The 24290-nt window shown below is 42.4% G+C and overlaps 1 protein-coding gene across 1 annotated transcript; it reads right to left on the bottom strand.

Annotated features, from left to right (window-relative positions):
* Positions 1-4088: 4088 nt before the first annotated feature.
* lhx4 (LIM homeobox 4) lies at positions 4089-14979 on the bottom strand. Its single transcript, XM_070960813.1, has 6 exons — positions 14901-14979; positions 10842-11013; positions 8998-9200; positions 8346-8500; positions 7386-7557; positions 4089-6515 (listed from the first exon to the last, which is right to left on the bottom strand). The coding sequence occupies exons 1-6, from the start codon at positions 14977-14979 to the stop codon at positions 6127-6129; spliced, it is 1170 nt and encodes a 389-aa protein (XP_070816914.1). The 3' UTR covers positions 4089-6126.
* Between the last annotated feature and the right edge of the window lie 9311 nt (positions 14980-24290).

Raw genomic sequence — 24290 nt, 5'->3', positions numbered from 1 at the left:
CGCGCTACAATCCCACAAAGAGGCAACCAGTGACCATCTTATTGTTATGAATTCCATCCACATCCAGCCATTAGGCTGTTGGTGTATCTCTAAAGCCTGTTTGGGGCCCAGTGTTGTCTCCTCGTTGCTTCCTAAACCCCGTTATGCTGGCTTGAAGTAAGAGAGGGTGACGGCAGTCGTGCTTCCCCCTCCGGCTCGTCTGCGAGACTCTGACACTAAGCCCATTATGCTTCCATTATGGGGCTTCAATTTTCCTCTGAGCTTTTCACTTTTGACACTGCAGCTCCCTCCTTCTCCAAACCGCAGACTCACCACCCCCCAGGCCCAATGCTGTTAAGCCATTTTGAATATTTATGCATTTTTTAGAGGTGAAAAGTAATAAACTACATTTACTCCAGTAGGAAAGTTAAGTACCGTTTTCAGTTACCAGTACTTTGAGTGCTTCCATTTTGTGCAACTTTATACTTTTTACTGCATCTTATTTTGGAAGGAACTTCAGTGGGGCTTTTTATTCCCCAGTAATTCTTTACAGCATCCCCAAGGTGCAAAACAGAGCAACATTTCAAGAGGCTAGTAAGTGTCAGTACAACACATTTCACACAACAAATGAACAGGACTAAATGCAGTCTTCTGTCAGGTCAGGTCGGCAGAAACCACAATGTGTTCATTCTCAACTGTTGAGGTGAAGAAATTAAATGTTTAGGTGGAATTGAGGTACACATGCAGGCAGGTGATCAGACTCCTGGATACTGCTACAATAATGTGTGCAGGTGTGTGAGTAACAAGGCTTCAGGTGGACAGTAAATCCCCAATATGATAAAACCAGAATAAGACTCAAAACTGGGATGCTTTGTGATAGCAAATGTTCTCATTCAGAGACAAGAGTGAAAGTATTTTGCCCTGTTGTTGATGGGCGTGTTTGCTGTCAGGAACCTGTGATGCATTTGCGTGTGTGTGTGTGTGTGCGCGCCGCACACTGGCTCTCTCGTCTTTTACCTCCACACTCCTTTCTCTCCCCTGTAAAAGCAATACCATGTCGCTGCTTTGGCCAGCTCTTAATGCAACCCTTTACCCCCACCCCCCCACCCTTTCCTCCTCATCTACTCTGCACGCTGCAGCACAACAGTAAGCAGAAATCCCTCTGCTGCTGAAACACTAATATCAGAGGCTCATGGTATTGAGGACTGTGTGTGTTTGTGTGTGTGAGAGAGACTCCAAGGCTCATCTCTGAAGCTTTCTGTGTAGTTTATGGTCATGAAGAAGTGTTTCTTCTGTCCCCCCAACACCAAAGATCTGAGCTTTCATAGTTCAGATAAGCCAACAAACAGTGAAGAGTCTTGTTTGCGCTCAGATACAAACATGAAAGCCACTAGAGAAATATACCAGAGAAGAAGGCTTTCAACACAGCAAACATATTATCATCACTGTGGTATTTGTCTTGGTTTCCTTTGGGTCGTGAACCCTCCTCCTTTGGTTACCTGTCATCTATCCAATATGTGCAGCACGGTCATTATTGACTGCAAAAGGCCCAGTTCCACATTAAAACAGCATTGAGCTCACAACCTTGAGGGTGTCATTGAGAGGCCTCTGTTTGACTCCAGCCCCTCTTTAAGACTCACTCAGTCATCCTGCGGATCATTGTTCACTGCAGGCCGGATGGAGTCGTTTGGGGAGAAAAATGCCCTGTCTTCGTGCTGCAAGATTGACTTTCGGGGCAAAACAAATCTTATCTATTTTGCATGTTAATTTATTCCCTTTTGCTTCGGATGAAAAAAAAAACAGTTTCCTTCAGGAAGTTTGTAATAAAAGCCTTGCGATCAATGATAATGGCATTTGTGCTTGTGTTTGTCATCTTCGCAAAAGCAACAGTGGTGGAGTTTCCACAGATTTATTTGTATACTAGTGCTGTAAGTGGCGTGTAAATTATCCTAACTGTCTGTGTGGCTTTTTATCTTTGTAAGGCAGTACTATTAGAGCCTATCCATTATTGCCCATAGCCCAGCCAATCAATGCTTAAATAAAAATCAGCTCAATTTGTGGCGTTTTATGCAAACGTGCAAACTCAAACCAGGCTGACTCTTTGCTTTTTGTTTTTATAATGTAACAGGAATAGCTAAACACAAAGGAATCGATAACACTTAAGTTTGGGTTAGGTTGGCCTGCTCTCAGATGAGTGCTGCACATTGCTGCATACAAATGAGTTTCATACAGATGTACACTGTGGTGTAATTTCATTATAATTCTATGCATAGTTAGCCAACACCATAGTTACAGGGAATAAATCCACTGTAACCTCAGAGGTTTTAGCAGTGCAGCGACTGCAACTAAGAACAAAGGCTGAGCAGCAGCAGCACACACACACACACACACACACACACACACACAAACAGTCAGTCAGGGCCATAGCTTAGCTCACATCCTCCATATTTAGGAAAATTGGGTTTTTTAAAAAAAAAACATGAGCAGGATTTTTCATTCTGCAAAATAAATTTGGTTGTTTTTTATTTGTCTTTTGTGGTACTTTATACTTACAAAGCCAACAGTAGAGAGATGGCAGGAAATGAATGGAAATAAAGGCTCCCAGCTCGGCGTGAACCAGTGATGTTGTGGTTAATGGTTTTTTGAAGTCTGATTCAGATACTTTTAGCTATGCTAGCAGTGTGACTGGTTGGTCAGTCCACCACTTTGGTCTAGACTGAAACATCTTGCCAACTGTTTGATTATTTGCCATGAAATATGAATACAAATATTCATGTCCCCCTGATGATGGATTGGTGGTCCCACAACTCTTCACCTTGTGCCACCATGAGGTCAGTTATTTTTTATTTTGCCCAATAGTTTATGATGAGAAACCTGCAGAAACTATTCACATTCCCATCAGTCTCATCCATACTTCATGTTGAATGCTAATAGGAAATGTTAGCATGCTAACACGCTAACCTAAGATGGTGAACATGGTAAACTACAGTATGCCTGCATCAACATGCAGAATGATGATGAAAACAAACATAAAATAGCCATTAGATTATCAATAATGGAGGTAAAAAGTTGAGAAAACTTCTTTAGTTGGTAAGGGTGTGTTAGGGAAATGGGACTCATGACCTCAGTGGTTAAAATCCTGGCTACAGCCCTGCATATAGTCTACTTACCAGCTTGACATATTGACATACAAGCTAACTGCCTGCATATGGGCCATATTCCCTCTTTGCCTGACCACAAAGCATATTTGACCATATTTCACAAAGCACTCTACAATTAGTTAACAGCACAGGGATTAAGGATAGATTTGACAGTGCAGCGCAGCAATCTGCTGCTGTGCCTCTTTAGCACTGAGAGGATCAGTGAACGCAGCCAAGCATCTGTTTCTCCACTTGTTTTATTTTTTCTCTCTTTCTTCTCTCTCTTCATGCATCTTTCTTGTCACCCCCACCCCGAGAGCGAGAGAGGAAAGCAGCATCAATCACTGTTAACTGACTGACCACTGTCTGTTGGTGGTACTAAATGGATCTCCACAATTGAATAGAGGCCTAAGTGTGTGGTAAATGCTCTCAATGGGTAAATGAATTTGCGGGTTAACTCGCTCTAAGAGCGTTTAGATAAGGCAAAAATAATAAAAACACCTACAGCAGATATTTTTCTTTTGATATATTGAAAACAAAGTTCGGCTGAAAATCTTAACTCCCACATTCATCACTGCAGGCCGGCTCTGCTGAGGAGAAATGCACTCGAGGGTAACCCAAAGACAATTCAGCTTTATTTTCCTCATATAGATTTGACTGTACACGGTTCATACCATTACACAGAAGGCATAAATGAATAAATTCAGTGCTCTCTTTTACATCTTTTTCAAAGACACATGGCAATAATAAATAGCGCTCATGAAACAAGACGATCAACACGTTTTCAAACTGTACAAAATTTACAACAATTAAGATGCAAACTTCTGAGGCAACATAGATCTAACAAAACAGTAAATGTGAGATGATTTTCACTTAGCACTTTAAATTACAGCCCACAAATTACACTGTTATTATATTGTACATATGAGGTACCAATGAAGCACTCACTGGGTACTGACTGGTCAATAATGTACACTATATTTCATATTTTAATCCCTTTTATATTGTTACTTCCCAAAGTATAATTTTGAAAATTAAAAATGCGTCATTCAAGTCGTCATTTAAGTAATATTAGCCCACCTTAATACAAATCCCTTTATTCTGTAACCTGCTGACTTCTTCCACTGTACATACATATTAATCCCTGTACAGTTACACAGTAAGTATTTCATTAAAACCACATATTTGCTGGATAATTATGCTGCAGTTTGTAGGCTGTAACCTAAAATCTTACCGGATTTTCTTAATGGTGTCACTTTCTGTTTGTTGATTTGCTTTATGGCTCTTGAATAGGATGCACTGGTTAAAAATAAAAAAAGGACTTGGCAAAGATGAGATTTGATTTTTTTCTTCTTTTGACAAAACAGAAATAGAAGTACAGATGTGTTTTTAAGCGAGCTGTCCCTCAGATCGAAAGAGCCACTGGTTTTGATGCTCAACAGGTCAAATCAGACTGTTAGTGGTTCTTACTGCTGAGAGAAAGTTTGCATTTGAAGAGAATCGGACACAGGGGTTGCACTTTTAGTGAATCAGCCTTCAATCTAAGTTGTCACGGGGGGCTTTAAGATGTAGCTGATATGGCCTGAACTGTAAGAAACACATCAGTCCAGCACTGAAGCTCCTGCAGAGTATCAGCCCTGATAGTGGGGGGCTCTGTGATAATCCCTCTGACATGGAGGCCAGGAGGGAGAACAGACTGACAACACATCTGGGGGTCAGTAAGTAGGTTGATAGCAGGCAAAGCCAGAGCTCTGCTGGACTGAGTAGATTACCAAGAGAAGCCTGGATCAGAAACAGAAGAGCCAACACAAAGCAAGTTTATACCAGTGGTTCTGCAAATACTCGTCGGTGTTTTGAATGTCAAATGGATGTTTGGTTTGTGTGTGTAGCCATTTCATTTGCTCAATAATATCTGCAAAAGAATCTGCATGTCTTATAAATTGGATATCTCCTTGTCTTATATCTGTGCATTCAAAAAAAATAAATTAATAATTCAGATGCGCGACATATCACTAGGATGATCGGAGTTTCTCCAAAACGTCTAAACTTCTTGACTGTCCTCCAACACGTAAGCTTTGATGTCTGGAAACAGATCATTTAATACTGACAGGCGTCCGCTCGCAGACAGCTTTTACACAGACAAGAACAAGTCAAGCACCTAGAAATATAGAAGAGAGACCTGCTGTGTAGCAAACGGTGTTCGCCCTCACTCAAACAGAGGAGACATCAGTTTCTACGGACGGACAGACAGACGGACGGACAGACCAACGGCCATCTACTTCCTAATAACGTGTAAGCTTCAGCAATACATTAAAAAACATCAGCATGGTTCAAAATTCACACTTGTGCCACTGTTCTTGTAAATTTCTCTCCCAATGAAACACTGTTTTTGCCTTGTGCATATGTCTCTCCTCTTTTTCTCTCCTCCTCCTCTGTCTGCATTCCTGTCCATATGTGTAGAAAAAGAAGAGGAGAGTAAAGTGCATCGCCAATGTAAAGGCTTTGATATGGCCAGACAGCAGTCCTACTCATTATCAGTCAAGGAGCATGCAGGTGCCTCCTGGGTCTCATAGGGACTTTGATCGAGATTGTAGCCCTATTGTTGTAGCTGTTAGACAGGGATGGTTTATTTGGGAGACGAGGCAATATCACCTCCCCTGTGAGCAAAATCCACCGACTTATTGGAAATCCAGTCTCATTTTCAGGGTGAAAGAACAAAGTAAAGTCAGGTGATAACAAAAACTGTAAGACAGTGTTGAGATTGAACATTCAGCGGGGTGGAGGTGTTCTTCACTGCTTTTATCCGGACTGCACATCCCGACCACGGTTGTTACCTCACTGTTATGACTGCTGAGGGACTGAGAGTCACATTTCCTCTCTTCCTTCTCCTCTTCACCCAAAATCACAAAAAATACCAGTCTTGGAGGGCGATAGAAAGAAATGTAAAAAGCTTTGTGAGTCTGTTTTTTGTCGTATCAGCACAGCAATCTTCCCCCGCCTTCAAGACTCAAAACTGGGAATGGTCCATCTCGTCAAGCCACGAGGCAGGGCTGGTTGGGAAGTCGGGGTAACCCGTACTGCTGCCTGTGGAGAGGTCTGAGGTCGGGCCTCCTGCCATGGCCCTCAGGGCCTGTCCCACGCCACCCGGCCCGCCCTGCACCACCAGACTGTCCATGTTGAAGCCCAGGTTGTTGAGGAGAGGGGTGTGGCCGGGCAGGGAGGTGATGGAGGAGGGCGACTGAGGGAGACCGTAGGGGCTTCCTGCTCTGATGTCGTGGTAGGGTTGCCCCGCCGCATCGACAGAGAAGCTGCCGTTGAGCACCGCGCTGTTGGTCACGTCACCAACACTCCCATAAAGCCCGTTGGCGTGGCCAAGATCTGACAGGACCTGGTCATCTGTGGGGGAGATACCATCACTTAGCACGAGGGGTGTAAAAACTTGACACACCAACAGCGCTGTCAACCGCAAGAGCATTATATAGTTGTTATGTTTCAATACAGTTAAGTGCTTTTATGAGTGAGATTTATGGTGGCAACGTTATGTGGATTTCACAAACGTACAGTAAGTGGACGACTGAGCCACTGAAATATTTGATAAGCATTTGAGTTTTGTTGGTGAGAAATGAGGTGCTTTATGTTGTTCTCTAACAAAGGAGGTCTGTGTGTGTGCAATTACTGCAGCACAAAATATTTGTTTCCATCTCAATCTCTCCCCCGAGTGGCTTCAATAACAACAAAGCCTCACAGCGCTTTCTTTCTAATTGACTAAAAGCCTCACATACTTTATAGAGTTTCTGTCACCATGTTTTCATTTCTCATAAAAATGGCCTTCTTTTTAAAAGTGGCTTGAAGACTTTTATGACTACCCAAAACGGGCTTTGCAAACATTAAATAACACAAGGATGTCTAAAATGTCGTTTGCATCCCACTAAGGACCCTCTCTCTTTTCCAATAAGCTCCATCATGGCAGCAAACGGAGGCAGGGGGATGCGTCAGCGGCTGCGGGGAGGTGTGAGGGGAATGTGAAATGAGAATTTGGATTTGCCTGACACCGTGCACTGAACAACGCAAGAAAACAAATGAAAAGCCACAAAGACACATTCAATCGTTGCGGCACTCAATGACACTCAACCGTGTCATTTAGCAGCTTGTAGGGTCCCTTAATCCCATTAGCAAGACAGCATGACTGACAATTCCCTTTCAGGAATCTCTCTCTTAAGCAGTAACAGACATGTGCTCGGCTGAAGTTATCCACACGCTACGTACCTCTGAAGCTCAGCTCACTGTCGCTGAGTCCTGCATCGTCGGCCGAGCTTTCTTTCTCCACTTTAGTTCCTCCTCGGCTGCGTTTGACACTTTTATAAAACTGAGTCCAGCGATGTCGTCCTGCATCTTTCTTCAGACGTTTTTCCTTTGCTCGCCGGTTCTGGAACCACACCTGACAGAGATCATAATAGTTAGCATGAATTGAAAATAAGAATCGACACCGCAATTATTCAAACAATTAAATAGCACTCAAACTAATGATAACCATAATCATAAATAATATCATAGAATTTATCATAAATGGAAACAAATTTCAGTTTAATCTGACTTATTTGTTTTGGTGATATTTTAAATCTTAAACTCCTCAAAGCATCATGTTTAAATGAGAATAACATGCATTTTACTGAATAATTGTGAAGTTTAGTTCTCATTGGAATACATGTAGAACAACTTAGTATAAGTATAAGTTAACTCATGAAAATAAACTACAAAAAACAGAAAAATATTGTTGCTCTCTTAGAGAATTATTCAAAATTAAATATTCAAAACTTAAAATTAAGTTAAATCAACAGAAAAGGGAAGAAAATCCTAGCAAAAATATTAAAGTAGAAAGAACGTAAGAAAAGGCAGCAAAGCAATTAAAGTCACAGCATTAAAGTAAAAATACCAACAGATTTTGAGAGGTGTTTATATTGTGTCTTTGCATTATCTTTAAGATAAAATGCAATCGTTGTAGCTCTTTGGGATGGTTGTTCCAAAGCCTGAAGGCCTGATAATAAAGGCCCAAGTGCTTGTTTTGCATTAGTGATTAAGTTGAATTATTAAAAATGGTAGCTCGTCTTACGCTACTCGTCTTAAGATGCTGGATGTCTTTTTTCTGTAGTGAGTAACCAAGCTGCTGCATTTTGTGCAGGTTGGAGGTAACAGACAGCCTGAATGAGAAAAGACCGAAGCCTCTACCTGCACTACTCTCATGTCCAGCCCCGTCTCTGAAGACAGCTGCTCTCTGACATGGCGTGCCGGCTTCGGTGAGTTTTTGTAGGCACTTTTGAGGGTCTCTAGCTGCTTGGCCGTGATGGTGGTCCTCGGTCGCTTGGTCCCCGCCTCTGAATCATCTGAAAACATCATTACAAGTGTGAGTGACTTCTACTTACATTTGTCACGCTGCCTTAACAGGCAGTGGCCCTCGGCCTTTGCGTGGAGTACATGTGCGTTAAATGAAGTGAATGGTCATGTATGGAAGTGCATTATTGTCCTTGTGCATCTGTCCCACTCGCACAGCAGAGGACATAAATCTACGCAGCCAGAGTGCCAGAGGAGCGGCGTTATTGGGGCCACACCATATAAGAGCGTTGCTTCACTTTACATAATCAATCAGAGATGCATGGAATCTCTGAAGAGAGGGAGGGAGAGAGAGAGACAGCATCCACACCCAGACGACAAACAGCACAGTCAGTACTCATTTCACTGCATTACACAGTGGACATAGCTTGATCTTTTTCTATGGATAAAGTCATGATTGTTGAAGCAGATCTTTTTAAATGAAGTTTCAACCTGTATTTTTCTGTAAGTATCAGGTATTGCTTAACATTTTGTATGCATGCAGACCTACCGTTTTGTTTTGCAGTCTCATAATCCACCTTGCACACCAGCCTCCCGTCCTCCATGAGGTAAAACTCGTCCCCGGTGGCCAGTTGCCGGCTGCACATGATGCAGGCAAAGCAGTGCAGGTGATACACAAAGTCCTGCGCCTTCCGCACAACCTGCGTCGGAGGGATCCCCTGTTGGCATGATGCACATTTTGTTCCAAAACGCCTGTGGGAAAACATGAAGAAGAGAGCTGCTGTTAGGCAGTTTCATGCAAAACACTAGCAAGGTGGACTGACATCCTTCTCCTATTTATACCCATTTTACAGGCTGATGGAGAGAGCGAGACCTGCCCAGATTAAAATTTCACATGCTAGACAGCTTTTTCTTCTACTGCAGCCAAGAATGATGGCACAGTGTCTGTATTAATAGAAGCTCCAGCTGTTGTAGAGGGAAAAATCAGCGTTGGATTGCATTTCTGTTAACGATAGACCTGTCCGCAGGCTGATGGATGGAGAGGATCAATGCACCGTGTGGTGTGTGTACACTATCTGTGTGTGTGTGTGAGCGTGTTTGCATGTTTATGTGTTTGTAGATGAAGTACTGAGAGCTGAGGAGGAGGAGGAGGTGAAGGAAGAGGAAGAGGAGGAAAAGGGAAAAGAGGAAGAGGAGGAGGGGTGTTCACAGTAAACACACCCTGAGGAGAACCAATAAAACACTGACTCAGGAGAGGCTTTAAATCACACAACCAGCCCACAGACATAAAAAGAGCAAGGTGAAGCCTCCAAATCACTGCTGGGATCTGTGTATCTATGCACATGTGTGTTTCTGTGTTTATGCATGTGTGTGTTCTCCCCTAACCGCAGTCTGAACATGCAGACAGCCCCCTGCCGCCCCCCCAGCCGGGTCAGCTAACACAGTTAGCTCTCTCTCGGTGAGTCTCCAGAGCTCTTTAGGTCTCTTTCAAGCTTCGAGCATTAAAACCTTTCAAACATGATTTAGTAAAAAGCCCGGATCTGCTGATCCTGTTCTGGCTAAGTGTCAAACTCAATTTTCTTCTGTAAAGCCTCGGAAATCAAATCGTTTGACAGAAAGAAAAGGGAGAAATGGCAAAAAGGAGCAGAAAAGAGGTTTTTGAGGCCTTATTTTGAATTTTTTTTCTCTCGTTAGCTGCAAAAAACGGCCTGTAAAAATGTGAACAATAACATCCATTTATGACTGACCTGCTATGTGAAAGATGTTTAATACACAATCAAATAACAATTAGCCAAAAATAATTATTAATTCCAGTCGGACGATTAACAATTATTCACCAAAGGTTTTTCTGTTCGCTTCCTGTGTGGTTGTTTTGGTTGAGAAACAGCCTAAACGGAAACTGATAAAAACATTTCTGTAAAAATAACAGACGTGGACTAAACTCATTATTTTCTTTCATTATATTATGGCTTCCAATAAATGTAAAGGTGACTATAAAATCCGAAACAAGAGATAACGAGAAACACTGGATTTATGCTAATACGTGAACAGCAGCTTCGAATAAAGTAAGCTAACTATTTAAGCTAATGTTGCTAACATTTTTATTTTACCAAGATATAATGTAAACCTATAAGTTGCTTTGTAAATAACAAATATATTCAAAACCATATTTCCGTCAGAATTAGTCATTTTTTCACTCACAAAACCCCAATTACAGCGAAACTGAGCAAAATATCACTTTTTCTCGGTGCAATTTGGAGCCAACACAGCTAAAGCGAGGAAATCCAACTCGGTTCTTATAAAAGAAAGCTTGGGCAACAAAATAAATAGATTTAACTCTACCTTTGAGGAAAAATAAAATATAAGATAGCGACGGAGAAAAAGCCAACTCACTTGAAGAAATCCTCCTTGCAGTAGACGCTTCCTGCCCGGGAGAAACATTTGTCCGCCAGCGGAGTCTGACAGTCGGCGCACTTGAGGCACTTGGAGTGCCAGTGTCTGTCCAGCACCTTCAGGATGAACTTGTCCAGGATGTGCTGACTGCAGCCGGCACACTGAGGGATCTCTGCGGCCACACAAGAGCACAAGGGCACACACAAGTCAGCGGGGAGACGGAGAGGAAACCCGGGTGGTCCACAGAGATTTCAGGCGAGTGTTCATTTTCCTATCACAGCAATGATTTCACACGTGCTTTCAGCGGTGAAGAAGATAAATTCAAATCTGAGCTTTGCGCATAAAAACAGGTGGTTGTCCCTCCATCGTGTCACTTTTTTCAGTTCAGTCTTGAAAATAACAATATCTCTTATCAGACAGGGTGGCTGCGTAATTTCTCTCCACATTAAAACTGACTGGTCAAGTAATTTTATTATTATATCAAATTAATTATACCATTTATATGTTAGCTCATTGTGTAGAAATGCTTTATATCAGTCTAGTCTTCCAATTGTCTGACAAACCCTGTGACATTTTTATTTGTTTTTTTAGAGGTTATTTAATTGTTTTTGACCCACTTTTTTCTCAGTGATTTGATACTACTACTACTACCACTACTACTACTAATAATAATAATAATAATAATAATAGTAATAATAATAATTTATTTAACTTAAAAAATAATAATAATAACAGGATACCAAACAGAGTAAATTAGTGATAAATTGTCCGTTTACTTTGCTTTGTGAATCTGACCGTCTCTGTCCAAGGTGCTGAACTCGGAGCTGTTTCCCAGCAGGGCAGAGTTGGCCTACTTCTTGACAACCATATTGAATTCATTTTTGTTTTTTTCTTTACATTTTGTTAACCAGTTCTGTCCCTCTAAAGTCTGATCTGATCATCTCTCTAGATGCATTTCCAAGAGGTACAGTGTCAGCAGGCGATGTGGCTGCAGGATGTGAATCACTCAGCTCCACGTGGGAAGCAGCAGCAGACCGCATGTGCACGTGCAGAAATGGGGATCATGCGGTATTAAACCCCGAAAACCCTTAATGTTATTAAAGTCTGCATTGATGGAGCATTGATGATCTACAGTGAGCTGCAGATTTCAATAAAGTGACTTTAAATTGAGAAATTAAAGAGAAAGTCAAATGATCATCCATAACAAAACGCATTTTTGCTCTAAAAGCTGACGATTAGTAAACAACCAAAGTGGAAAATCTATTTAGGCTAACCCTAGATATGTTACCCATGTGCAGGAGCAGGTTTATTTTATAGTCTTTGATCATAATTAAATGTATCCTTTCCAACATTTTTTTAAATCAGAGAACTAATGGTGTTGTGAAAGAGGCCTCGTCTTCATCTTAAAACCCAAAACACTGACCAATACTCTTCATTTTCCTCAATTATTCAGCAACTAGCTGTGCAATTTTACAAAATTTTCTTTTGCAGCTTCGCTTAGTCAAACACCCACATGATATCCGATAATGAAAAATCAATATCGAGCAGAACAAACACCACTATATGAACACACACACACACACACACACACACACACACACACACACACACACACACACACACACACACACACACACACACACACGGGCTGCGGCAGCGGGGATTTTCACCATCCAGAGAAAACGTCTCGGCCGTGAAATCATCTCACAATAACCGTCTAAAGCTCAAGATGCTTTATGCTTAATGTCACCACAGCGTGCGCACATCTGCAAAAATACCAAGCTTATGCAACGCGGAGGTCAAGGCAGTATTCTAAAATGCATGCTCAAATCTTGAAAAACTGGTTTAAAATTAAATACGTTCAATGCACCAATTATGTGTGTGTAAAGAAGAGATATTTATTATGATTATTATGATATTAAACCACCAAAAGAAAGCGGTTTACACAATACAGAGCAGCACTGCTGCCAAGACACAGACGAGGATTGTAGGTCGAGCTGGTTTGCTTTCATCTCAGAGGGATAGAGGAAATGGAAAGAAATTATTTTGAAAGGACTGAACCTGAATCTGCGCCTTGGCTTTAAAGAAAAAAAACGAAGATGAATTAGGGGCGTTTTAAATGTGTGGGGATAAGTGGTGGGTGGATGAAGCTGAGCGAGGAGAAGTGGTGCTGAAAGGAAAGCAGCACGATCTTGGCAACGACAGTGCGTCCACCGTCCAGCTTCAGTGTGTGTGTGTGTGTGTGTGTGTGTGTGTGTGTGTGTGTGTGTGTGTGTGTGTGTGTGTGTGTGTGTGTGTGTGTGTGTGTGTGTGTGTGAGTAAGAGAGAGAGAGAGAGCGACCTCGTGTATTCAGGAGGGCTTCATATCTTGATATCTGTTGCCTCCACTCTTCACTGCATTCAGTCTCATCACCTCCGTCATTTCACAGGAAGTGACACATTTTGCTTTAACGCGTTTTTTTTTTTTTTTCTTAATAGAAGAAGAAGTGCAGTCTGGCAGCCTCTCCGGCTTTCAATTGTCAAATGATTTGTGGTAATTAAACGTGAAGTAAACACTTTATATCCCAGACTAATAGCCTGCAGGTTAAGGTTTGGGTGTAATCGCCCTGAGTCAGCAGAGCACTCTGTCCGTGGTATAAAACATTGTTTAGATAAATTCTCCGTTGCTTTTTATTCCTGGAATAATCCAGGTTTAAATCCAGGATGGATGCTGGTGCTGCAGGGGGCTGAGTGGCAGGATCTTTATCCAATCTTTTAATCTGCCCCGATTTATAAAATTAAAGAGCATAAGCCGAACACATATAGTCTCTTTTTCCTTCAGTCACGTTTTAATACTTTGCTGGACAGACTGCGGGGACTCACACACTGATCCTGCTTCACCTGTGCTTTTGTTTGCAGCTGGTTTGCAGTAAACATGCGACAATAATGCTGCTACAGAGAGCATAAGACTAATATTTAGATTTTGATTTTTTGGAAATTTGTATGTTAGATTTGACCCTTAATATTTAGAGCCAAGTGCGTGAAAGCACAAAACGTTTTATTCTCATTGTTTTAAAATCAAGGAGCGCTAATTATCTAACTGAATTATCCCATTTTGTTGTGGATTTTATTTTTTTTGGGGGGGGGGGGGGGGGGGGTAGCCTATTAGACTGTCCATCTGTACATTTTACTAACTCGCTTATGAATAATTAGGTCAGAGCAGACATGTATCCCATTGCACTTCGATCTCGATTGCACGATCAGATTATGAAGGGCCTGGCACAGATTAACACACCGGGGCCAACAGATGTAAAGTAATTCTGGCCTTTGATGCTGGAAGGTAGACAAGGCAATAAGATGCTATGAAACAGCTGAGGTGAAAAGTCGGTCTCACTGTCAATAATAATGAGCCTAAATTGCAAAATATGAAAACACAATCTAACATCTGGGCCTTGCCTCAGAGACGAAAACGAAGTAATAATAATAATTATAATAATAATAAATATCATGCATTAATTTGACCCAGTCACGAGAGTCAGTCAAAGTCAGGGTGTTGCCTATATTTGTCTGATAGGTGATGACAACCGCGTCTGATCTCTTGACCGGACTCGTTTACAAATTAACAGCTGCCCGAGAAGCCTGGAAGAGCAACAGCCTGGCGGAGGATGGAGCAAAGTTTGAGGCCAAACTGGAAAATAACATTAATGATCCTTCCTCCTCTTCGAGGGATGGGATGAATACCCAAAGTGGTGTTGCAGCTTATTGCAGAATACAGCCCACAGCCCCGTGAGGCTGCAAAGATTAATTGGACATGCGGGTTGGTCATTGCTTGGCTTTGAGGCCAATAATCAGCATTATTTAAGGCGTCTCAAATCTCGTTGAAATATAAGCAGCATGACACGTCATTGGCCTGTACGTGACAGTCTAAGAGGTTCAGCCTCCTCATCCTCATCCTCGGTCGAGTTACTGTCCCTAAACCCCTCTCCTTACAGTGAAACCCCGCAGCACAGGGTGCGCTCAACAACCGGGTTCCAGACTAATAATCGACGGGAAAAGGGAGGGTAAAAAAAGATGTCTTACGTTGCAGTGGCACCCCGAGAATCTCCGGTAAACTCTTTACAGGACTCTCTGTCGGTAGGACCGCCGCACTTTGCATCATCGTGATCCAAACCGGGAGACAAACGCACGCACATACACCCGCAACACGGTGGGCGCACTCCCCCGTCCTGTCTTGTGGAGAGAAAAAAAAAAGTAGGATGGTGCTGATGTTGAGGCCTCTCTCCTCTGTGCAGGCTGAGCTCCCTCCTCGCTGTCCCGGCAAGCCTCTATCCCCGTTATGTCTCTATTCCCGTGGATGATGTCCGTGCCGTGCCGTGCCGAGCTGTTTTGGAGTGAATCAGACAGGCTGCTCGGTCCATTCAGCGCTGCAGGGGCGGCGGGGCCTGACGTCACCGCGGCAGAGGCTCAGCGGGGGCCAATGGGAGCGCAGGAAGAGGAGGCCCCCGAGGGCGGAAAGCATCCTCCATAGGTGTACACGAGAGGAGGAGAAAGCAGAGGAGGAGAGGCGTCTAACGTGGTATATGAAAATGTCTCCGGAGAGGCGGGACCTTGTTCTCGTGGAGACCATAAATAGCTCACTGCAGTGGCTCCCCGAGGTGCCCCGGGCCACAGGGCTCCTTCTGGAGAGGAGGAGGAGGAGGAGCGGGGTCCCATGCAGCCAGGAAAATGAGGAGTAGTTCCGATTCACTTTTATTTTTTAGCAGTTAACGATTTCTTTAAAAAAAGAGAGAGAGAGAGTTGTCCTCGTAGATTTCACTCAGTGTGTGCTGGTCTGAAGAATTTTCTCTAACAAGCAGGTTCGTTAGACAAATGCAGCAATAAATAGAAGTTTTAGAGAATATCAGCTCGAGGGCGGGGATGCAGCGAAGCAGCACACCTGGCAGAACATGCACGTCACTGTTAATGCTGAGTCTTTGCCATCAAGGTGCGAGTTTGAGTTCAGGCCGGAGGCCACGCCACAAATCCTGCCTTTCCGGGATTGAAAAATGACTATTATTTTAAGAATAAATATTGTTTTTCCATTGATATCTGTCTGAGGAAGGTATGTGGGCAAGGTGTCAGCGAGAAATAAAACCAATGTTTCTCCAGGTGTTCATTCACACGTTTTTCATGAACAAGGCCCTCTTAGATTAGTTTAAGTATGTTTTCAGGGTGAAAAGATGCAAACTGTCGTGGGAGCAAAGGTGAAGGCACGCCACAGGAGTGATATGATCGGACACATGTCTGAGTCAAATCCACGGCACCTTCACCTGTACGAGCTGCACTCTTCCCCGGCAGTGAGCGCCGGCGCCCATGCAGCTGGATCCCTCTCAGTGACAGGTGGGATTAGGAGTCTGGGCGCAGTCCTCCTGACACTGTTCATTTCAAACCCCATCGTCTGAGACTGCTCTCCCGGATAAGATATTCCCCCCGGAGGGCTGCTAGTTCAAGCTAGATGAACTCAATCTTCGCTTCCAATTTACCTCAAGCGTGGAAAGAAAAGCGCACAGTGGCGCTTTCCCCGCCGGTCCTCCTCCAAACCAACGCAGGCTGCTCCCAGCAGCAGTGAGTCCGTCTGCAGCGCCCAGGTGAGCGCGCGCGGCTCTGCCTGAAACATCTGGCCAGACGCACCTGGGACGCACGGTTAACTATGACAACAGCACTGATTTTATGTTGAACAAGAAATTAGGTTTTATGTTGTTTGATTTTATTCAGTTTAATCCTAATATAATTTAATTAGCCTACGGTGATTTTTCCAGCTTCTTAAATGTTAGAATTATAATTGTATCAATTCAACACAATTCTATAGCATAATAATAATAATAATAATAATAATAATAATAATAATAATAATAATAATAATAATAATAATAATAATAATAGGCTTTTGATTTTGTGTTGACCTCATACAATCTAAGGTTAAAAAAAATCTTGTTTGTCGTGGAAAAAAATATTTCCACTAAATTCTCTATATATAAAAAAATACAATTTAATGAAAACTGATCAACATGCAGAAAATTACAAATAATAATTTGTGTTGAAAACTCTGGTTTTCTGCCTTGTGTTATTTCGCGTTTCCAATTTAAACCAGTAACCTAACGCAGCCAGAATCTTTCTCTGCCACATTATGCTGATTTGTCCGCGTTTCTCTTCCCGTACAGACCTTTTCAATCGACGGACTGTTTATTCTATTGTCGCACAGCGTTTATATACTGCAGGGACCCAGAATCCCATAAGCCGCTCGCCTGTGTGGGTAATGTTTCAAATGTAATTTAGTAAAATGAAAACGCACATCAAGCTGATTAAAAAAAGAGGCTGGGATATTACAGGAATTTTATCCAGCCGATTCAAAGCTGCAGTCTGCAGCCCAGGTGTCCATCCATCCATCCATCCATCCATCCATCCATCCATCCATCCATCCACGGCGTGCATGTGGGAATCATCTGGTCTTACTTTATTTTCATTACACACTTTTCCCCTCAAGATCATTCAATTTATTCAACTATTCAATTACTCTGATTGTTGGTATCGAGACCCTTTAGCTGCCCCGGAAAACAATGCAGATAAAAATGCTCTTAACCTGTCAGCAAAGGGCAACACAATTAGAATAATTGACGGACGCAGAATGCAGAAAGAAAAAAGATGTGAGAGCGCACATCTGGTTTAGTGGGACACTAAATGACGGGGCGCGCTTTTTCAGCGTTATGGCAACAAAACGCGGGGATGGCTAAATGAACCGCCAAACCATCCACATCTGGAATATTTATACTGCACAAGAAGACAAGAATACTTCAAAGATGAAGCGGAAAAATGAGGCTCCAAAAATCTATTTCTATTTGTGACAAAAACACGTCCAGTTGTTTACACTCACGCATAAATCCTCTTTTTATCCTTAAACAACGCACTCAAATACAGTGCAAGCAAGTGTAGGAGGAAAAATAAGTATTAGATAATGACAATAATGCCCTTTCTGAGAGAGGTTGAATGGCTTATCTTGGCGTTACTGTAAGAAATAAAGAAGCTGCAGAGGAAGCAGCTCTCGGGCAATAATTCAAGCAGAGGGCGACTCCTTTGCCACCGCCGTTGACCCAGCCACCTCTAATTAGATCTAATATTTCAGTGGACGAGTTCATTGACATCTGCGATTCACAGATCCATCTTACTGAGCAGGAGGTCAGAAATACAGAAACACATCCATCTGTGCAGGGTGAGCGGGCTTATAATGGCGCAGGATACAGGTGTGTGTCACCCTGTGCTGTCACACATGAGTCACTGCAGCAGGCCTGCTTCACCGTGAGCCCAAACACCACGTTTTTAATGGACTGGATTTATTATTTTTAAGCGTGTGGATGCAGGTTTCCAGTTTTACAGAGGTCAGACAAACAGAAAGAAAATATTAAATGAGCACATGAGCACCAAAACACTTCATGAATGACGTTAATGGTCTATTGTGTGCAAATGACAACATGCAAACCAGCACCGGCAATTCACTGTGACGGCTGTGATCAATAAAAACAAAATGCATTCTATCTCAGATGCACGTTTTAGCCAACTAGACGAACATGTGCCATCAGACCTACCGACTCACGGCAGCTCGCCGGTGATTGTGAGGCTGCCTCCTCTTCCTTCTCCTCTTCTCCTCCATGCCACCGAGAGTTTTTTTTCCCCCGCCCCAGCAGGATGAGCCGAAGCTCGCAGAGAAGCAGCATCAGTCAGTCCACACTTTCTCCGGCATCCACTGACAAAACAACATTAGGTAGCAATGGCACCGTGTCCCCAAGCATTTGGTCCGAAAGCAGGAGAGGAGCAGAGAGAGGGAGAGAGGCAGAAAGCGAGGGGGAAACCTTAGGAGAGAGCACGGAGGAGAAAATTAAATTGCACTTGGGGGCAAATTCTATTAGGGAATAGTTATTGTCTCCTGACAGCTCCTGTCCATTTGGGTAATTAGTAGAAGAGATTGTTTGAACAAACGAAATCCATTCCCGTCAGAAATGATATTTTCCAATTCCCTGATTGAACCTGACCCTGTGGCGCTAAGACGAGGCGGTAATAGGCTCATTTGACTCAAATACAGCTGTCCAGCCCAGGCAGCCTGCTGAAAGACTGGATTGAGACTTTAAAAAAAAATAATCTCAGAGGTGTTTTATTCTTTTCAAAACACATTGACGAGGCTTATAAAGGCTGCACTATAGTCACAAATAGTACCTGTAGGAATGTATTGTTAAATTCTTCTTATTAAATTTGATATGAGGGAACGTTTTAGAGCAGATCCCAGCTGACCCTTTTTGCTTAGATGAAGACCTGCACTGAGGAGGTGGAGGAGGTATTTCTGTATCTCTCTGCACAGCCAAGACATAATTCAGGTAGATTATTGGGTTTAATTTGAAGTCCTGCGATGATTCACTGGCTTCTGCCCAAGGTGCCTGCCTGCATCCACGCTGCCCAATGCATGCTGGGATAGACTCCAGACCCTCATCACCCTCATCAGGTAAGAGAATGAATGAATGAATGAATAAATGAATGAATGAATGAATGAATGAATGAATGAATGAATGAATGAATGAATGAATGAATGAATGAGAGCCTGGATGCAAAACTTTGCATGGAAAGTTTTGATCTTGTCATCAGCTCGAATGTCGATCTGACGCCCTGCAAGCTGTAATGTCTGAATGTGACTGAGTGTGCATCCTAAACTACAGCACAAATAGACATCTCTAAAAAAGGCATTACTGAACTAGGCTTTAAAATACAAGTCAAATCAGCAGCTGTTTGTGTGTTTTTCTGTAAGATTACGGTCTGATGAGGATTTCCTTCAGGGCCCTCGACTTGAGGGTCACACTGTCCCCCAAAGGACACCTGAATTTTTAGACCATGCTGCTAATTCAGTTTGCACACAGTGGGCTACATCTCACTTAAAATGTGCCTGCCACCTAATTTTTATTTACATTTACTGCTATGAACCTGAATGAATTATACATCTTGATTGTTGTTAAAATATCATTTGCTAAAGAGCTACATTTTGTTATATATATTCAAGATAAAGATTAATATCTGATGAGCCAAAGCCCAAATTTTGCTAACAAATTAAACATTAAACTGAACTTACTAAGGCCCTTTTCATAAAGTCAGGATTTTCCGTTGGAAGTGAGAAGTGAATCTTCTCACTTGGGTGACGGGAGCAGTGTCAGCTGAGTGAATTATTAAAGCAAAGTGACTGACAAGTGTTGGATCTTCTCCAGCTTCATTATCTACATTTCCTGTAAGCTAACTCTGGAGGAGTGAGTGAGACCAGAACATAAAAGAACAGAGGCAGAGCAGAACAGAAGAAGTAAAGGTCAGGTTTATGCTGACATTAAAATAGTGCAGTGGAGCATATTATAAAGGCCTAAATGCAGTTGATAGTAGGAGGTTATTGATTCTCGGGGCTTCCCCTCCCTCCTGTCCACACTTCCTCTGCACTCTCGGCTGTGTGCAGAGCTGCAGGGGCTTCCAGTTTCCGGTTCCAGTGTAAAATCAAAGATTCGGCTCCTCCAGTGGTTCAGAACACAGAACCACACACACCAATACTGTAACGTGAGAGGGCAAGAGGTTACGCAACCAGACAGATTGTGATTGTTCAGGATCAGACAGGTGAAGTAAACGGCAGGGCAGCAAAGTGACAGTCTCCTCCTGTTCTCAAAAACCATCCCAACACACTGATGGTGAGATGAGATGTTTGAGAGATCAGCAGATGAGCTCCGTCCACATGAAGGGGGGGGTGGCAGTAAAATGAGATGGATCTGACCCTACTTGACTCCTTCCCTTAAAAGGCTGAATGTTTAAACCCGAAAGGGGATCTGGCTTAGTTTGGATGTGATATATACCAATATCATATATTAACCTTTTTTTCATAATTTATACACCCACCTCCCTCCTTCTCCCTCCTTCTCCCTCTGTCCACAGCAGGAAGCTTTATAGTATTATTAAAGTCAGAAAGAGAGATGACAGAAAAATGCATCAAGCCCCTCCTGCATTTTAATATCAATACTAGAGGGGTAATAAACATTGAGGCAGAGAGCATACAGGAGAGGAGCGACTATAAAACCCTACATTGTCTAATTTATGGAAGACAACAACAGGGCAGCAAGGTGAGGTTTTTACCCTTCAGTCTGTGCTTTCATAACACAACAGTGTCTCAGTGCACAACATTTTGTTTCGCAAACAGCAAAAAAATAAAATAAAATGTAAAGTTTTGAGGAAAGTAATCAGGCCTTTATGAGGGAGCGGCTCATAGTGTACCAACAGGAGAGATGATAAACTTGACAATTTCTGTAAAATGGCAACTTTTCTTGCAAGGAACTGTCAGTCTGTTCTGGAGGGTTCGGTCAGATTACACGAGCTTCATGAGCAGATGGAGTTTGTCCAGTTGTTATAGAACTGTCACTTTTATTTTTGCACTTGTGAAGGACTTCAAAGTTTGTTCTTGACCTTGGAAACAGCAGCTGACAAAAGCATGAGTTGTGATCAAAGTATCTGTGAGAATGCAGACTAAAACTTCTTCAACTCAGACAAAGACAGAAACCTTTAATCTTCTTTATCACACACATATGAGAGACATACAAAAGGGAAAAACTGAATGAGTGGAGAAACCCAACAAATGCACATGCCTCCATAAAGCATATATATATGGCCTTTTAACTTATTTTGCAGCAGCAGTGGAAGAACTTTTACTTCAGTAAAAGAAGCAAGAACCACAGTGTGCAAATACTCTGTTCAAGGCAAAGTAGTGCATTCAAGTAAGTCCACACAAGTTTGTATATTTACAAATATAGTAAAAGCACTAAAAGTAAAAGCACAATGATGAGCTTCATTGCAGAATAATATGTATTATATTATTGTATTATAATTACTGATAAATTAATTTTTTACATCACTTTAATATTGAAACAGCAAAAAAAGAATAAAAACATGTAACAAATTTTGTGATTTTGAATTTTTCTGGGATCAGTTTGCTGCTAATCAAGTGAGCATTGCATTAGCCGTCTGAGGCTAATGTGCTGCTAGTACAGGTTTTAAATAACCTTTAATGCTAAGTCACTGGCTAGCTGTTGAGGCCTTTTACTCCTTGTCAATTTGAGCACATGTGCATTTTTTACTATGAATTCCTGTGTTATACTTCATATCGGCCTATTTCATGTTGATCTGTCACCCCTATGTTCCTTCCTGGCACAAGAGGCACTTTTGGAAAATATGTTCTTTTTATTTATTTTTACAATACCTCTGCTGATCATGGCATGACCTTTTTGTACTATCTGTAATCCCTATCATTTCATTTTATGTTCAATTGTGTTTTCAGTTTCACAGTTGCTCCCATGAACACTTTAAATGCCAACTGCTGTCTTCAACCTTTATAGGAAGTGTGTTTATCTCACTGTGTGGCTGTGCACCTTCACACAGTAAGGCAGAGGAGTGGCCCAGCAGAGACACTTCACGTAGATTATTCCTTTAATTTGTCATTAATCTGACTGTCTGAAAGGTTTATGAATATCTTATTAAATACTGTCCTGTTGTTCTATGTTTCATTTCATCTGCAGGAACAACCCTCATATCAAATTTCGGCATATAAATGTGATAAAACTGATTCTGAATTCGGATGAAGAGCACATACGGCTCTGAATGTGTCTTGCCTTAGATTTGAAGCCTCTGTCCTCAGTGTGAACCGCTCACCTCAGCCTTGGCAAAGCTGCCAAGATATGACATTGCTGCCAACTTCCTCATTAACCATCATTAGTCTGAACCAGCATAACGCTTGCAGCTCACTGAGGCTCAGGGCGCCTGATAAAAGGCTTCTGTAGAGTAAGCAGCACGAAGCACTGCTGACTCCAATCCTATAACAGACACAGGTAAACATTTAAACAGATTAACAGATCAGATGTGTGCGAGAAAAGTGTTTAAACTAAAAGACAAGTCATGATTTAATCAAACACGCTAATAAATGTATTCCTTTATGTGTTCGAATGAGCAAAGGTAAAGAGAGTGCATTACATGCCAGATGTGACAAAACAAATAGCTACAAATGACACAAAAAAGTTTGAGGACATAATTTCTCCTTTAGTTTGACAGTTTCCAAAGTAAAAAAAACAAACAAAAAAACAAAAAACACAAACAGCCCACCCTGGTATTAAAATGTGTCAGATGATTAATTGCACAATGTTTGAAAAAGGAATAAATAACATGCAGAAGCTTCCCTGTGACAAACTGTGCTTTTCTCAATCCATTCTGGCAATCATAATGTGTCATTGAGGGTCTCATTCAAAGTATCTGAGAGTTTGATTAAGTCTCAGAACCACAGCTGCTCAGCCTTGATGCTCCTCTGCTTTAATGTATGGCTATTAATCAGCCTTTTGTGTATGTGAGTGTGTGTGTGTGTGTGTGTGTGTGTGTGTGTGTGTTGTTAGAGGAATCAACTGCTTTAACTCAACTAATTCACCATCAAAACCTGTCATACTGCTGATGCTGAAAACGTGGTTTGGATAGAGATGGAGTGGGGTTTCCAGTGACATCAGAGTGTGTGTGTGTGTGTGTGTGTGTGTGTGTGTGTGTGTGTGTGTGTGTGTGTGTGTGTGTGTGTGTGTGTGTGACACAGAGAGAGAGAGAGAGAGAGAGAGAGAGAGAGAGAGAGAAGCAGGTTGAGGGTGAAGGTAAGGGGGCAGGAGTCAAGGGAATTCAAGCCAACGTTCCAGGAAACACAAAGCTCAAGATCAAGCATCGGCTGTCCCTCAGATGGGCTTGTTGTAATCCGGACGACATCAAACCCTCGTTCTCCATCCGTCCATCCATCCATTTATCCCTTGCGCACGCATATGCACACGCACACGCACACACACACACCATCCACCTCACCCGACCAGCTAACCCGTGTTACCCTCCCTGAGGGTCTGCTGCTGCCCGCCCCCCCACAGAGCACACCTCCAAGTGTGTGAGGGAAGAAGCCCCACAAAAGCCGATTGCGTTTTAATAAAGTTTATTATCTGCAGGGAGCTAATCCTCAAGGGTAATCTCTCCCCTCGAGTCCTAAAGGAAAGCTGGATTACTCACTTGCTATAATCCCAATGAAATTGTTAGGATTTAGCTTGCGCTGCACAGCAGATGGCAACAGGCTTTTTCCTTCAACCTTGAATGCTGTAACCCCCCATTTCTACAACACCCCGAGTCCTCCTTGCCTCATGTCCTGGTGCTCTTGATCAAAACAAAAACAAACACAGAAGTTTGTTTTTGCCAAACCTGCGATAGAAAACATCTGGGAGGCCTTGTAAATTTTGACTTCTGAGACAACACAGAACGCATGGACCCCGTCCCTGCAGATTCCTGTTTTATGGTAAAAAGAAAGTGTGATTAGACTTACCTCAACAAAAGAAAGTTTCACTTACAGAACACTGAAGAAGCGATGAG

Source organism: Chaetodon trifascialis, chromosome 4 (assembly GCF_039877785.1).
Source record: "Chaetodon trifascialis isolate fChaTrf1 chromosome 4, fChaTrf1.hap1, whole genome shotgun sequence".
Classification (NCBI taxonomy): Eukaryota; Metazoa; Chordata; class Actinopteri; order Chaetodontiformes; family Chaetodontidae; genus Chaetodon; species Chaetodon trifascialis.
Note: the sequence above shows the minus strand (reverse complement) of the source record. Positions and strands in the feature narration are given on the sequence as shown.

Coding starts and splice junctions, on each gene's coding strand:
- lhx4 (XM_070960813.1), bottom strand. CDS start 14,979: ATGATGCAAAGTGCGGCGGTCCTACCGACAGAGAGTCCTGTAAAGAGT. Junction 8,501..8,997: donor TGAGACTGCAAAACAAAACG/GTAGGTCTGCAT, acceptor TGATGTTTTCAG/ATGATTCAGAGGCGGGGACC. Junction 6,516..7,385: donor CAGTGAGCTGAGCTTCAGAG/GTACGTAGCGTG, acceptor TCTCCCCCACAG/ATGACCAGGTCCTGTCAGAT.